The sequence below is a fragment of the Malaclemys terrapin genome, chromosome 1 (genome assembly GCF_027887155.1).
Source record: "Malaclemys terrapin pileata isolate rMalTer1 chromosome 1, rMalTer1.hap1, whole genome shotgun sequence".
Lineage (NCBI taxonomy): Eukaryota > Metazoa > Chordata > Testudines > Emydidae > Malaclemys > Malaclemys terrapin.
The window spans coordinates 127,196,476-127,212,325 of NC_071505.1; the positions used below are offsets into that span (position 1 = coordinate 127,196,476).

The 15,850-nt window shown below is 43.9% G+C and overlaps 1 protein-coding gene across 4 annotated transcripts in view; it reads right to left on the reverse strand.

Moving 5' to 3' along the window:
- CDPF1 (cysteine rich DPF motif domain containing 1) overlaps positions 1 to 14,866 on the reverse strand; it is an 81,863-nt gene extending 66,997 nt beyond the window's left edge. The window contains exons 1-3 of one of the 4 annotated variants that reach the window (XM_054038481.1): positions 14,644 to 14,866; positions 5,026 to 5,146; positions 2,205 to 2,316 (exon numbers count right to left, since the gene is read on the reverse strand). In XM_054038481.1, coding sequence (XP_053894456.1) covers positions 2,205 to 2,316; positions 5,026 to 5,138 — 225 coding nt within the window. In that variant the 5' untranslated portion in view covers positions 5,139 to 5,146; positions 14,644 to 14,866. The remainder of the gene's footprint in view (positions 1 to 2,204; positions 2,317 to 5,025; positions 5,147 to 14,643) is intronic. The other 3 variants (XM_054038495.1, XM_054038483.1, XM_054038489.1) reach the window with 3 other exon arrangements.
- Between the last annotated feature and the right edge of the window lie 984 nt (positions 14,867 to 15,850).

A 15,850-nucleotide genomic window follows, 5' to 3' on the forward strand; every position in this document is an offset into this window, starting at 1 on the left:
ATCACTAGTATAACGTGTGCTGTAAATCACATCAGAGCAAATGGCCTCAGTGAGATTTAAGACTAGGAAAATAGATTAAGGAAGTACAGTGAACACCTTGGCTAGTGAGAATATTCAGCCTGTATTCTGAAGTTCTGGCTTTTTCCTTTTCACTTTCCAGTTGAAAGTGAACCCATTATTGCCTGATACATTTAAAGGGTATCTCCAGATTATCTGATGCTAAAAGCTGACAGACCTATCCAGACAATGAAAGCTAACAAATTAAATCCAGCATTTTTGGTCTCACCTAAGGGGAGCCAGATCTGGTTTTGCCAGGTGTTTCTTTTGTCCCATTGCAAACTAACAGAAGAACTGAAAGCAACCTGCTACTAAAAAAGTTGTCCTTGATACTGATCTGCCTCTTTACCACGCTGCCCCAATGAAGTGTGGCTTTTTTTAGCTTCAGAGGTTTATTAACCAACAAGTCTGGGAGCCACAAACTCCTGAGCTCTAATCCTAGGTCCGATTCCACATATGGCCTTGGGTAAGTCACTTAACCTCTCCATGTCCTAGTTTCCCCTACATGAAAGAGGAATATTTACCTGTCTCGCATGGACATCAAAAGGATTAGTTAGGTAACATTGGAAAAGTTCTACAGAAATGCTGAGTGTTATTGCTAAATGCATTTGATAACCATCTTCACACATTTGGCTTTATATTGAGTCAGGCCAGTTTAGTAGATATTCCCACTTCCTTGCACACTTGTGGCCCTGATCCCACTGATTTAGCTAACTTGAACAGGCAAAAGACAGCTATTCAGGTGGGCATGTTTATTGCTATCACTGAGAATCTCCAGGTTTCTGCTAGGAAAGATAATATCTAGGAAAATCTTGAAAGCTCATACAGAAAAATATTCCTAAAAGAACCACAACCCTCTGACTATTAGAAAAGGCTTCTAACAGAAGGCCTAAATGCCTAATGCATTGTTATGCCCAAATGAATTCAAATACTTAATAAACTGCACTAATCCTTTAAACTTACAAATGGTAGCTCCCACTTTCCTACTAATGTGTGTTTGGTTGAAACTCCAAATCTGTGATAAATTTAATTGGTGGAATTGAAAATGCCAGTTGAAAATCTTGTGTATATCAGCTGTTAAAGTATCCTGAATTTAGGGATATACTCAGTTAAGTGTGCCTGATTTATTCCTTTACATTGCTAAATAACTCAGTTGCAGACAAAAAGCTTCAAGGGTTCAATCCATTTCCCACTGAAGCCCTCAAATGACTGAAGTCTTCAGAAGAAAAAACAAATCTCAGTTTGTCATCTGATAATTTTCTGATTTCCATAAATCTAAGCAATGGAAGAGAATTTCAGAAGGGGAAATAAAGCTATAAGGAGAAAGTCTTAGAAAACATGTAGTTGTTATGACTTAATTTTGCCCCAGTGAACATAGGGAACCAAATCCATCCCTGGTGTAACTTCTCTGAAGTCAAAAGAGTTATACTTGAACTTGACCCACTGTCGCTGGCCCAAATTTATCTATGCTACATTCCTGCAATATTACCTTGATCAATGGAACGTGGAGGAATTTGGCCTCACTATCTTTCTCCTATACAATATTCTGTATTTTCATCTGCTTCCTCAACAAATGCTGCCTTGCATCAGAATTTGAAATGTCTCAATTGCCCATTTGTGCTATCACACCATGTTCCAATCTCCGCTCTGTCCCCCACCCCAGCAGGACTCCTACACCAGGGTTTGCAAGAGGGGCAACAGAAAGGACTTATGGAGGCCCTATGCTGTGGCTGCACTGGGGATGGGACAAGTCCAGCAAGCTGTGGTAAGTTCATCACCCAGATCCACTGCTGGGACAGTAAAGAGGCGGCAGAATTTGTCCCATGGTCTGTTGTAATCACAAAGGGATCTGAAGGTTTGGAAAGAGATCTATGACTCCCTAGCACTTCTACTCACTGAAAGAGCGCTACAGTTGGGAGTGTGGATTTCATTCTTTTGTAAGCATGACCTGCAGCAAGTTTGTACACATTCTCATTTAATATATGGAACAATGTTTATGAGAATGGGCAGGAAAAAAAGGTAGCTCATTGAAAACAAAAACAAACATACAGACTCTTGGGTTCTCCCCTGTTGCTGTTTGATCTTTCACCAATAGGCTGGAACAAAAATGAGTGCAAAAAATGCACCATGTATCACATGTTACTTACTGTGCCCACACACACCCGTCTGTTACACAAACTGCACTGAGATCCAAGGATAAGGAATTTGTCCTTGTCAGGGACGAAAGGATCTTTCATGACATAGCTTTCTTCCAGGAGGCTAAAAGAAAATAATTCCATGCTTTAAAAAAACAATTTCAACCTGTGTCTGTTCTTTCCACTTGAAGATCTCTTAGCAACTGATTCATTATTATTGCCGTAATAGGTATTCCACACAATTTTTAACCATATTGTTTTAACCTACATTTTTACTATTACATAGCCAAATTAAACACCGTTTCAGTTCAGGCCGTTCAACTGTGCGGTTTTTAATTTGGAGTCTGTTTCAAAAGTTCTGCATTTACATATAAATGCTTTTACTACTCCTAGCTATGTCACTCCTGTAAACTTAAAATTCAAACTCTCGTTGGCAAGAGCTGTCGGCAGGCAGCAAAATAGTGATATAAAATACTCCTGTTTTAACTCTTACCAGCTCAGGCTACCCCGTTGCTCAAGAGGATTAAGGTGATGCATTTCAAGAAGTTGGCAGCTTCAGGAGGGGGAAAGACAAAGGCCTTGGTCTTCCCAGGCGTGCCAGATGGCTCCTCAATGAAGTCAATTATGTGTTTGCTCACATAGGGTTACCATTCGTCCGGATTTACCCGGACATGTCCTCCTTTTTGTTCTAAAAATAGCGTCCGGGGGGAATTTGTAAAACACTCAAAATGTCCGGGATTCCCCCCGTCCCCCGGCAGAGCAGAGCGAGCAGCTGGGAGGGCTGCAGGAAAGTCCCGGGCTGGACTCTGGAGCAGCTGTAGAGGAGCCGGATCCGCCCTGCATTCTGAGCCGGCAGCTCCCTTGCAGCCCAGTCCGGCAGCACTGTGCAGGGCCAGGGACCGGGTTTTGTTGTGCTGGGGAGCGCAGCCATGTGTCCGGCTCGGCTCGCACAGAGCCCAACACCCTGTTCTGAGCAGCAGGGTAAGGGGGCCAGGGAGGTTCTGGAGGGGGCAGTCAAGAAACAGGGGGGGGCTTTTTGGGGAGAGTGGAGAAAGTTTTGGGCAGTCAGGGTACAGGTAGGGGGTAGGGTCCCGGGGGGCAGTTGGGGGGGGTCTTAGGAGGGGGCAGTTAGGGGACAAGGAACAGGGAGTCTTAGGTAGGGGGTGGGGTTCTGGAGGGCAGTTAGGAGCAGGGGTCCCAGGAGGGGGCAGTCAGGGGACAAGGAGCGGGGGGGTGGGGAGCTGGGAGTTCTGGGGAGGGGGCTGTCAGGGGGCAGGAGTGGGGAGAGGGATCGGAGCAGTCAGGGGACAGGGAGCAGAGGGGTTTAGATGGGTTGGGAGTTCTCGGGGGGGCTGTCAGGGGGCAGGAGTGCAGAGAGGGATCGGAGCAGTCAGGGGACAGGGAGCAGAGGGGTTTAGATGGGTTGGGAGTTCTGGGGGGGGGGCTGTCAGGGGGTGGGGAGTGGTTGGATGGGGCGTGGGAGTCCCAGGGGTCTGTCTGGGGGTGGGGGTGTGGATAAGGGTTGGGGCAGTCAGGGGACAAGAGGCAGGGAGGCTTAGATAGGGAGTGGAGTCCTGGGGGGCAGTTAGGGTCAGGGGACAAGGAACGGGGGGAGGGTTGGAGGTTCTGGGGGGGCGGGAAGTGGGAGGGGCAGGGGCGGGGCTAGGGCGGGGCTCCTCCCGTCCTCTTTTTTGCTTGCTGAAATATGGTAACCCTAGCTCACAGCGTTGCAAGACTGGCTCATTATTGGATGAGTTTGATTTAAATAAGAAATAAATTCACAGTGAAATGGACAACAGAAAAACCCAAAAGTCGTCTTATACCCCTGTGCTGCCCTTTTTATGTAACTGGTAATGTGGGGGAAGGGAGGTGTTTACTCAAATGTTGAACTATCCTGGAATTTAAAGCATTATAGCCATTAGTTCTGGGTACAAAAGCTGGTCTATAAGCCTTGTAGGACACTAGGCCACAAATAATTAATTACACCCAGGCAAGGCACTGTGTATTCATTAAGACTCATTTACACCCTTAACATAGGGTTTATTTGATGCAAATCCTGGTCTTTGGGCAGGTCTTCTGCTCTAGCCTGAATTTTGCCTAGCTTACGTTAGAAATAGCAGAACAGAAAAACATGAACAAGGAGAGTATGGGGAGTAATTTTTTTGGTACTATGTTGCCATTTCACTGACTAACCCAGTTTTAGCTTCACACTCATGTCCCCATTGCAAAAACATGGTTCTTCGTTCTTCTGACTAGAGGAAGACTAGAAGCCTACTGGCACTTGGATTCATATATGGGAACCATCCTGATGAGGCAAGACTGTCTCCCATTAAGTCATGGTCCAATGCCAGGCCAAGCTGGTACTGATCAACAGTTGTTACATTTTACACTGTGCTCAGCCATCTGGCCTCAACCCAGCCAAGCACCAAGCACGTACTTAACCTTAAGTCCCATTGACTTGGATGGACTCAATGGATTTACTCATGTTCTTGAAGTTAAGCACGTGGGTAAGTGGTTTGCTGGAGAGCTTGGCATTTGACAAGATTGAACTCTGACTGCATAGTTGTTGGGCCATGCTGTACCTACCTGTTCTAGCAGAGATCTGTCTAATTCAGGCAGATACACTTCTAAAGATCTTATATATTATATAGAAAACATTTTAAACAACCCTACAAAATGTGGTTTACCACATGCATTTAACCCAGGCATTAATTAAGGCACCAATTAGTTGATATACAGGGCATTTTGTGCAATATTGCATCATTCCCCAGTGTGAGATTTCTAAAATCCAAATACGTTCAACGAGCGCTACCACAGAAGAGATTGTACTTACACAACCGAATGAGTGTTTGGGGGTTTCTGCCCATAATAGCTGTATGGGGCTGTTAGCCCACATAGTTGGCATTCAAAGTCTCCTTTCGGCTGGGCTTCTTTGCGGGAATCCATCTATAAAGCTACATACATGAAAACACATCCTTTTAGATTCAAAATGCAGTATTGGGAGCACCTATGAAAGGTAATTAAACTGAACTACTCCAGTAGTCCTATCTAGCCTCACCAATATCAGAGGAAGAATTTTGGATGGCAGCGCAAAGAGTCTGAAGAGTAAACATCAAAGGGAGATCATGTTTTTACCTCTTCTCACATTGAAAACTAATACCCTCTACCCCCTAATTTTAAAAAACCAATAAGTGCTTACAGCTAGGGTCCTCAAGCTGTATTTAGGCTCCTACACAAGTGGCCTGATTTTTAAGTGCTGTGTCCCCCAGCAGCTCCCATTAAAGTAAGCAAGCTGCTCATTTAGGGCTTAGATTTCTCAAAGCTCCCTGAGGATTTGAACAGCCTAGGTGTCTAAATCCCCCAGACAGCTTGGAAAATTTCAGCCAACATGCCTAAAAAGGGCTGTAGGGGCCTAACTTTATGCACGTGTTTTTCAAAATCTTGACTAATCAACAATAAGAACTGTGTTCTCTCTAGTTTCCATTCACTGTCAACCCAGGCCACATCTTTCTGAGTTTTCAAAAAGCTTGGTTTGATGCATATTACAGATTGCATTGTGATATAATCAGACACATGCAACCAATTTTAATACTGGCACTGTATGTGTGTATGCACAAAATTAACACACATCCACACCTGGCTACTTGGTTGCACACCAGGTTGCCTGACTTGCATGTACAAATGCACAATTCCATGGGCACGACTATTATGCCATATTTGAAAGTTATCAAAAATGAGTTCTATTTTTCCAGTTTTCTACTGCTAACCCCTAACCCTTTCAGGTCTAACAGCAGTACCATCTTGTACTGTGACCCTGAGAGATCTGGGCTGGGTCAGCACTGAACAAGACCCTGTCAAAGGGTAGCTGGTCTCTGTGGATAGACTTAGCCCAGCGTCCCTAGACTGGAGCAGGTGAGCCTAGTCCAGCTAATTAAAGAGGGTTGGGCTGCATCTGGTCCTATAAAGGGCTGCTAGTGCCAGCTGTGTGGGGGAATAAATCACAGTGGAGTGGTATTAGCACCTGTGGTGGGTCCCCCAGCGCTAGGGGTTCAGGGAAATAGCCCTGTAGATGCTGTCCTAGGGAGGAAGCAGAGCTGACTGAGGCTTAGGGTTACCATGTCTGGTTTTCAACCAAAAATTCTGGTCAAAAGGGGACATGTACCGTGTCCAATCAGAAGTACTGACTGGACACCAAATGTCTAGTTACTGCCTGCAGGAGTGCTGGAATAGGGGGTTACTTAGGGTGACCAGACACCAAATGTGAAAAATTGGGACAGGGGGTGGCGGTAATAGGAGTCTATATAAGAAAAAGACCCAAAAATCAGGACATCTGGTCACCCTAGGGTTACTGCCTGTAAATACTACTGCCAACCTGTTCCCTGCTAGCTGGGTGTGGGGACTGGAAGGGGCCAGTGTGAGGTGCAAGAGACCCCTAGAAGGGGTGGCCCTGAAACCTGGGCCAAGAATGAAGTTAGGACTGTGTTCTGGTCTTTTTTTTTGTTTGTTTGTTGGTTTTTCTTTTCCTCCCAACCTCTGTCTAAAGCACAAACCTCCTTGACTGAGACTGGTTGTTGCAGCATATGCTTTGGCTCCAGGGAGAAGTGGTGGCCCTGGTGACAGATTACCCCTCCACCCCCGACACTCACCTTGGTGCTAGTGATTTGGACCCTTCTTTTGGGGTCAGTACTGTAGAAGTGTCCCAGCAAAGTGTGAGGGAGCCAGGGGCTGTTGGAGGTTCTATTTTTCAGATGAATTAAGAAGGGGATCCTGCGCACTTGTCATTAAATAGTGTGTGACACTTTCCAAAGGAGGAAGGGGGCTGAATCCTGCACTTGCGAGGATCACAATGGACTGAGGTCAAGGAGACTCCACACAGGTTCAGCACTCTTCCCACACAGATCACAATGCAAGCTTGGGGATTTAGGGGTGTTAATATCATTCTCCCAAACAGGGTTCACTTCAGGAACAGACTCTTATTCCTCTGTAACTAAAATTCCCCAGCAGTATCAATTGTACAGCCTATTCCTCACTTCATACTCTAATGATGCTACTATCTTCAATGCCTGAGATGACTTCATCTCTGTGGGAGCCCTCTACATCTTTTAGCTTCCTCATAGGGGCAGTGAGACCCTTTAAATGCTTTGAGATTTTTGGATTAGATCTGGGATGTGTATGTGCAATGTATTGTTTCAAGCAAAGGTTCTTAAAGTCAGCTATGTACAAAATGCACTTCAAGGATCTGTTGTGAGGCTTTCATTTTAGATGACCAAAAAACTCCTCCATGTGTAATTAGTAGCAAAACAAATACCTCCCTGTATCCAAATGAGATTCTATGATCTCATTTGGAGTACTGTGTGCAATTTGGGTCACCAAATTAAACAATCATTCAAATAGTGGTAAAGAATGCACAGTGGGCCAATGAGGATTGTCTGAAGTAAAAAGAACAGGAGTACTTGTGGCACCTTAGAGACTAACAAATTTATTAGAGCATAAGCTTTCGTGGACTACAGCCCACTTCTTCGGATGCATTTCGTGGCTGTAGTCCACGAAAGCTTATGCTCTAATAAATTTGTTAGTCTCTAAGGTGCCACAAGTACTCCTGTTCTTTTTGCGGATACAGACTAACACGGCTGCTACTCTGAAACCGTCTGAAGTAAGGCATTAAATAAAATCAAATTACAGTATCTATGAGGGGGGTCTCAGATTGTGGAGTGTGTGAGTTCAGATTAAAAGACCAGATAACTCAGGGTTCTGAATTGAAAAAGATTAGATACCGAAAGGAGTTGCTGGCATCTAGAATAGACATGGCTCAGGGACTACTAAAGAGGACGGAATGATATATATGTAGAAACATTTCTGGCTACGGCAGTTGAAAATCATGTGATCCTGCCTGTGAGGCAGTGACTGGATTAGGTGAACCTATACTGCTTCCATTGGAGTCAAAGCAATGAGCCACTTACATGAAACTCGATGTAGCTGGTGCAACTGGAACTGCATTTTTCCTGAGCCTCATACCCTGACCAAACGTCCTCTAGTATTTTCTCAGTGAGACGGACTGTAAAATGGCCATGCTAACAAATTCGCTATCAGGGAATAGTATCTTCTCTCCACACAACACATGACGAATCAACCAGAAACTGCTCCTTTGCTGGGCAGGACACAGTTCTCGACACTGCAGAGAGCTCCCAAGGAGGAACAACATTTTAAAAATAAACCCTTAGTAATCATTACAGCTGAAGCAGTGGCCTAAAGTGACTCAAAACCTTTCCAGGTGTTGGTATCTGTTTCCTCCTTTAAAATGCCCACATCATCTCAGACAATAGGGAATTTCTGAAGAAGCACCGTGTTCCAGTGATGTGTAATACTATCTGGCAAGCTTGTGGTTAATGGAAAACTTGTTAATATTGGTCATTTACAGCTTGATTCTGCAAGGCACGGAGCGTTTTGGTCCTAAGGTAAAGGACTTAAGCACCTACTAACTTTAGGCATGTGAGTACATACATTGAAATGAATGCAACTACTCATGTGCTTAATGTTCAACAGATGTTTATTTAAATGCTTTACTGGATTGGGGTCAGAGTGCCCAGCACCTTGTAGCATCAAGCTACAAGTGCAGTTAGAAACCTGGTGGGGGGAGGTGCCCCAATGCTGTGGTGGTGCAATATATATTTTAATTCAATTCCAAGAAAACACTTATAATTAAGACACAGTTTAGCCTAGTGGAGGGATAAGGGAATGTTTTCTTGACTGATGTATTGTGTGGATTTGGATGGATCTAAATGCAGTTCTCTCAGGGCTCCTAAAAACTTCTGAGCTGCTCTGCTTGGAGCGTTGTGCTGGTAAGATTGTAAAGCATGCCAGAAATAATAAATCACCATTAAATGGTCAGGGTCAGTGACCGTAAGGAATCTGACTTTCTAGACTTCTGCTCTCATTAGCACAGGTCTTTACAGTGTGTATTTTAAGCACTGACTCTTGATCCTTCAGAGGAGCCCTGAGTGACTGAAGAGCTAGAGAAACTATACGAGACATATATTGTTCCCACACAGATAAACAATTTGATAGGGTGTCAAGAAAAACTTTGCACTGACACACCTTTATCCTTTCAAATTAAGTCTGTTTTGGGGACTTGGTTTTCCACGCAGGGTGTTCCCATATTATTTACAGATAGTGCTGACCTACCAGAAGAACATTCAGGGCCTAATCCTGCAAGGTGCTCAGTGTCCTCAATTCAAGAGTGCAGGAGCTGCTCAGTACCTTGTGGGAGCTGGTCCCCTGTCCCTAGCCCAGCTAATGAAGAATTACTCTGGAGTACTTTGTCTAACCCAGAAATCAGCACTGGGGATGCAATCACCTCCCTTAGAAAGCTAATCTGTTGTTTAATAAATCTTATTATTAAAAGCCTTTTTCTCTTCCATCCATTATTTCTAGTTAATTCACTCAGAACAATTCCCTCCCTTCCTGCCCAGCTCCTTCCTGTTGATGCCATTCAGGTATTTGTAGGTCATTTCTTTGCTGTCTCCCTACTTCTCCTATATGAATACAGACCTTCCTTTCCCCTGCCCTACCTTGATTTAGGGTAACTAGTCAGGATTTGAGAATAATGGCCAACTGGAGCATAGCCATCATATGACTTTCAGTTATCCTTTCATTCCAGGAGATCATTTCACGGAATTAAATCCTCCTGTCTCCCTCTATCTGCAGTGTCTGACTCCCTGAGGATAGGAGGCTATTTCAGTGTTGCTATCCATTATTCACTTGCAATGCACAGCCTCCCTCTAGCTGTTGAGTGTATTACCACAGCATGCCCTAGCCCCACTACTTAGAGAGCCTGGGGCTAGCCTTACTATGTCTCCCAAGTGGCAACATGACATGCAATCCAGAACGCCATCAGACTAGCCCTGAAGACAGTTTTAAACATGAAAGCAAGCGAAGTAACTGAAAGGTCCTAAGAATCTTTGAATATGCAAAGCGAGTCAAGGGGGTTGGTAAAATATGCTATCAAATCCTTTCCTTGAGTAAAGAACTTTTAAAACACAAGCTACAGCTCAAAAATGTGTCTCCTTAGATGCTGCAGAGTCAATGTATATATTTCTTTAAGATTTAACAAGGGAAAGAGAACGTCAACATTTAAAAAGAAAATTGGATAAGGCAGGCATCTCCGAGTATATATACTGAGAAGAATTTCAGTGCATTGTGAGGAGGATTCCATGATGAGGCTAAATGCGGCAGCATACTGTAATTAAGTGGTGAGTGTGTATACAGTACACCTCTACCCCGATAGAACGCTGTCCTTGGGAGCCAAAAAATCTTACCGCATTATAGGTGAAACAGCGTTATATCGAACTTGCTTTGATCCGCCGGAGTGCACAGCCCCGCCCCGCCGGAGCACTGCTTTACTGCGTTATATCGGAATTCGTGTTACATCGGGTTGCGTTATATCGGGGTAGAGGTGTATATGTACCTATGTCCTCTAGTGGTTAGAATCAGAATTGCTCAACTGTGTGTTATTGGCTCTATACTGTTAATAGGGATTCTCTGCTAGCTCAAGTGTTTGTCCCCTCATCATTCCCTTCAAGGGTGAAAATTTTAGGGGAGGCACGTGGTAGGAATAAGAGATAGACTAAGCCCCATAACTAAACCAGCTCAGAAAATTCTCAGCATGTTAGGGTGGTACAGCATCAGGCCACCTCCTTGCTTGAACTGATTTTGTCCCTATTGAAGTTAATTTATGACAGCTTTGTTAAAGCAATTTCCCTGGTGGAAAATAAGGTAGGAATGCTCTATCACAGTGCTTGTTCTCGCCTTCCTCCAGGTTACCATTTAAGAATACCTACAGTGGGCCACACAAATGCAGATGAAAGTACCACTGGTCTTAAACACAATCTAAACTTAACACTTTCCAAACTGCAAAAATCACGGTGTGATTTTTTTAAAGCAGAAATATGCAACAAAAGAGAACCTAATGTGTTGAGAAATAAGATACTGGCATTGTTAAAATAATCTTGGCAAGCATTAATCGTCGCTCCAGTGATGTAAAAGAGTACATGTGTGTGGATGTTATTAGGCGGTTGCTAAAAAATGCTAGAACTCCTATGTAGCTAGAGAGAAGTTCAGAGTTAGCATATAGAAGAGATTGGCCCTTTCCACTAAAATCTAAATGAGATGTTCTCTGGTTTGCTTAACACCATCCACTAAGTAGCAAGAACTTAGGCCTGGTCCACACTAACCCCCCACTTCGAACTAAGATACGCAACTTCAGCTACGTGAATAACGTAGCTGAAGTCGAAGTACCTTAGTTCGAACTTACCGCGGGTCCAGATGCGGCAGGCAGGCTCCCCCGTCGACTCCGCGTACTCCTCTCGCCGAGCAGGAGTACCGGCGTCGACGGCGAGCACTTCCAGGATCGATCCGGGATCGATTTATCGTGTCTAGACAAGACACGATAAATCGAACCCAGAAGATTGATTGCTTACCGCCGGACCATGAGATAAGTATAGACGTACCCTGAGTTACAGCTGAAAAGCTGCCTGGTTGGTTAAATACCCATAAGTGTATATAAAAAAAAAATTATGAAAAGTATTTAAGGGGCAATAGTGCCAAACTCAAAACACTGAAAGCCAGGAAATACATAGTGAAGTTATATCCCTACATATATAATTTTCCACATACACCCACCATGACTAATATACTCCATCCATTTCCCTAGTACATGAACCCTATTCTAGTATAGCCAAGCACTCTAGCATGTGAGCTAGGGAACATACTCATTCTAGCTGGGTCTCAAATAGCAGTGATCAGTCCCATCAAGATAGGAATCTGGCCAAGTATATTTGAGGAGAACACGGATGTTCTCTCCACTCTAACTTTTGAGTTTCCCTTTCCTTGAGAGACGTCTGGAAGTTTGGGGTTCTTGAACAAGCATCTCAAAGCCTTCGTGGAAGAAGTCTGCCAGAAGGATTTGTAAATAGGGTGAAAAAAGTTTGCAGCAAAACTTCAGTCATTCTTTCAGTATGGCTTACAAATGGAGTACTGTACATCCTTCAGTCATGGACTAGTTACTTCAACACCTGCTGAGCTAGGATATGTCTAGACTGCAGTCACTAGGTGTGATTGCAGCTCGAGCTGACCTACCCATGCTAGCCTTTATCCAGCTAGCTCAGGCCCTGGGACAGTAAAGCCAGGGCAGTGTGAGTTTCAGCATGGGTTAGCCCCAAGAGGCATTACCAAGGGTTCTGGGTTGGTTTGTACAACCCATGCTGAAGCTCATGCTGCCATGGCTTCACTGTGCCAGTACCTGAGCTCACAAGATTGAGTGCCAATAGCACCCAGTGATGTAAAGCAAATCTCTGTTTTCGGTAGCCACCCACATAATCCATATATGAATTAGTCTCACCCTGTAAATAAGCCCCCCATGTTGTGAATTTTTAAGGTGCTCTGGAGAAAGCACTTGAATGCCCTTATTCAGCCCTCTGTCAGTGTGCTTAGCCAGTCTGCTCATCTAGGGGAGGTTCTTCTCCCCAGCCCTCATTTTAGGGATCCTTTGAGCTGTTTGGCCTGGGACAGTACACAGGCATTAAGGTCCAACTGCTTGTTTCAACAACAGTTTCTTGGGTATTGCTGTCAAAAAAAGAACCAGGTCTGACAATTGTTTATTTCCATATTTTACTGTGTGACCTAGATAAGATGTGACCTTAGTATAGGTTATCGCCACTGTCTGAGGCAGAACACCTTTTACTGTAAACCTTAGGGATGTTTCACTCACCATTAGATCTGCACAACCTATTTTCTGAAGTAGAGGTGTCCAAATTCTTCCCTCTACCCTGTCCAAAAGTTATTTTGGCCCAATCCTCAGCTCTGCTTCATCTCCCTTGGTCACAGCCAAGGAGGAGAGCGGATGGGGCCTTTTTATGGCTCTACATAGATGAAAATGTCACCTTTTGGCTTAAAACTGATTGTTGAGGCCCCTAATGGGCCAAGTACCACTAATGCTGCATGGCTGGAATGTTCCCATCTGCTAATGTATTGGAGAGGTGCTGAGCTAGCTCTGGTTAGCCTCCAGCAGGCTTGAGACCCAAGAGTGATAATTCTGCAATAATCTCAAAGAATCAGAGTTACAAGACAAGTAATTTTCCTTTAGCCTCAATTTCTCCCATCTGTAAAGTAGGTAAGGCTAAGGTTACACAGTGAATCAATGGCAAAGGTTACCATATAGAATCCATGTCTCCGGATTCTCACACTGTCTCCATGAATTAGTGCTTTTTTTTTTCAGCAAAACCCTCTTCCACTCCCTAAAAAACACAAGACTGATGTGATGTGCCCCTATATAGTGGGGCATCCAGGCTCCTGCTTCATTGCATTGGTTTGAGGGGAGGAGCATTACAATTCTTCTCACTTTCGCACTTCAGTTCCTAGGCTGTGAAATGATAATGCTCAATGTGCCAACTGCTGGGGCTGTTCCCTATCCTGGGAAACCACATCACATCCTCAGCCAGAGCAAAGGGAGAGCACCATTTTTCACTGCACTGTAGGACTGGGGACCCTGAGTGCAGATAAAAGCTTGTCTTTACTTAAAAATTGTACTGCTTTAATTATACCAGTATAGTTATGCTAGTATAATCCCCTAACATGGATGCAGTTATATTAGTATAAAGAAGCTTAGAGCAGTATAATTTATTCCCATTCAGGAGGAGGAATAAACTATACTGATATAAAGGACCTTTTTACTGGTATAACTGCGTCCGAGCTAGGGGTGTACCAGTATAATTATATCCATTTTAAAAACAAAATCACACTCCTAACTGAAATAGTTATACCACTGCCAATGCAAAACCTAGCAGCAGACCACACATAGTTTGCTGGCATTTTGTAATACATGTGTAAAGACTCCCCTACCAGCTTAATATGAACTGTTCCAATTCTTTCCATGGAGACAATTTCACAGAAATAAACTTGGTAAATAATGGGTCTCCATGGCCAGAAGAGAGATAACTAAATAAATCAATAAAAATAACCAGAACTGTTCCCAGGACCAAGAGTTGGGAAAAGAGGGAGATATCTTGGGGCCCTTGTTTAGAAAATCCTGACATCTCTGTGGCCTTCTCCTATTCAAAGGTACCTTTTCATCACTTACAACAGCCTCCCATACTGACAGAGATCTACATCCTTCATAATGTTACCCACATCAGTATCTCTTACTAAAGGCACTGGAATGAGCATCAATGCCTAACTGTTGTCTAATTGCCCATTCACTTAGGAGATATGGATTCTAACTCCATTAGGCAGTGCCAGCTGCCTGTGCATAAACTGTGAATGACACAAACAATATACGCAGTGTGTCAGAATCTACTTAGCATTAGGAACCCAAGGTGCTGCTGTGTATTCAGGCTGTAGCACTACAAGTTAAAAGGGAGATTGTCCATATTGATAATGTTTTAAAAATAAAACTTACCTTTGTTACTAATAACCCAATGGAAACTTAACACTGAAATACGCCTGCAAATTCAATAGACCCTCTTGCAGGGATGCAACTTGCTACTGTTGCGTTGCTGGCTGCAGCCAGTATCTGAGCTGCACACTTCCTGGTTCACGTGCACTACCCATGATGACATCATAGGCTTTTTAAAGGAGCAGTGTTCAGTCAACATCAACAGGGCGGATCAAACTGCTGCTGTGCCAAGCATAGCTAGGGCTTTGTAGCAGAGCAAGAGTCCTAAATTATATATGGAGATACCTGTCCAGGGCTTCAGGTTAGAATCCAAATAATCTGCATGGTGGTGTATTTTCAGTTCAAAGATTTAGAGAACTTTGGATCAGGTATGTGTGTGTTTAGAGGATACCAATCTGAATTAAACACGGGAGACAAAAGTACAAGATATAAGTCATTGGTTTCTGCCAGTTTTCTAGTATCATAGATCTTTTGCACAGACAAATGACTGAAATATCTGCCAGTCTGGTAAACTTCCAACATCCCAAACTTCTTAGTCACTTTGTGAATTAAATTCAACAGAAGTTTATATCCCCATGCTGCACTCAGCTGCTTTGGAATACACTGAGGAGCCAAACCTTTATTTATTCTGTAATATTTGGTGTTACATTGGCGAAATAACCAGCCTTTCCCTTACACAGGACCAGAATGCACCAGAACCACTATGACGCCCTCCCTTCCCCCCCCCCCATCATCAACGTTGCCAACAGCCGCATATTACAAGGGATGTCCCTTATTAAAATAGAAAATTACCTGTCCCGTGCTTCACCTCCGTACAACAAGATTGGGAGTTGCAAAAAGCAGCAAGAAATTCCCCTGGCAAATGTAGGTGAGTACTGCTTATTATTAATAATAATAATAATTAATAATCATGATAATGATAGAGATGCAGTCCCTTCATTTTTGAAATACAACGTTGGAATCCCGCACGTGCACACACTCATACCACCAACGCTGTCACGGCCACCGCCCCTGCACAGACAGGGGAACCAGCATATGCAGAACCCCATTGGGGTCTGTGCCGCCCCCAGCAGGCTGTAGGGCCCAGTGAGGGCTCCCTATTCTTAATATGCTGGGGAGTGGATTTGGGATAGAGTGATTTGGAGCCCATGTATCTATGACTGTAGATTCATTGGACGTAGCAGCCCCTTTCCTCTCCATGTACATAGAG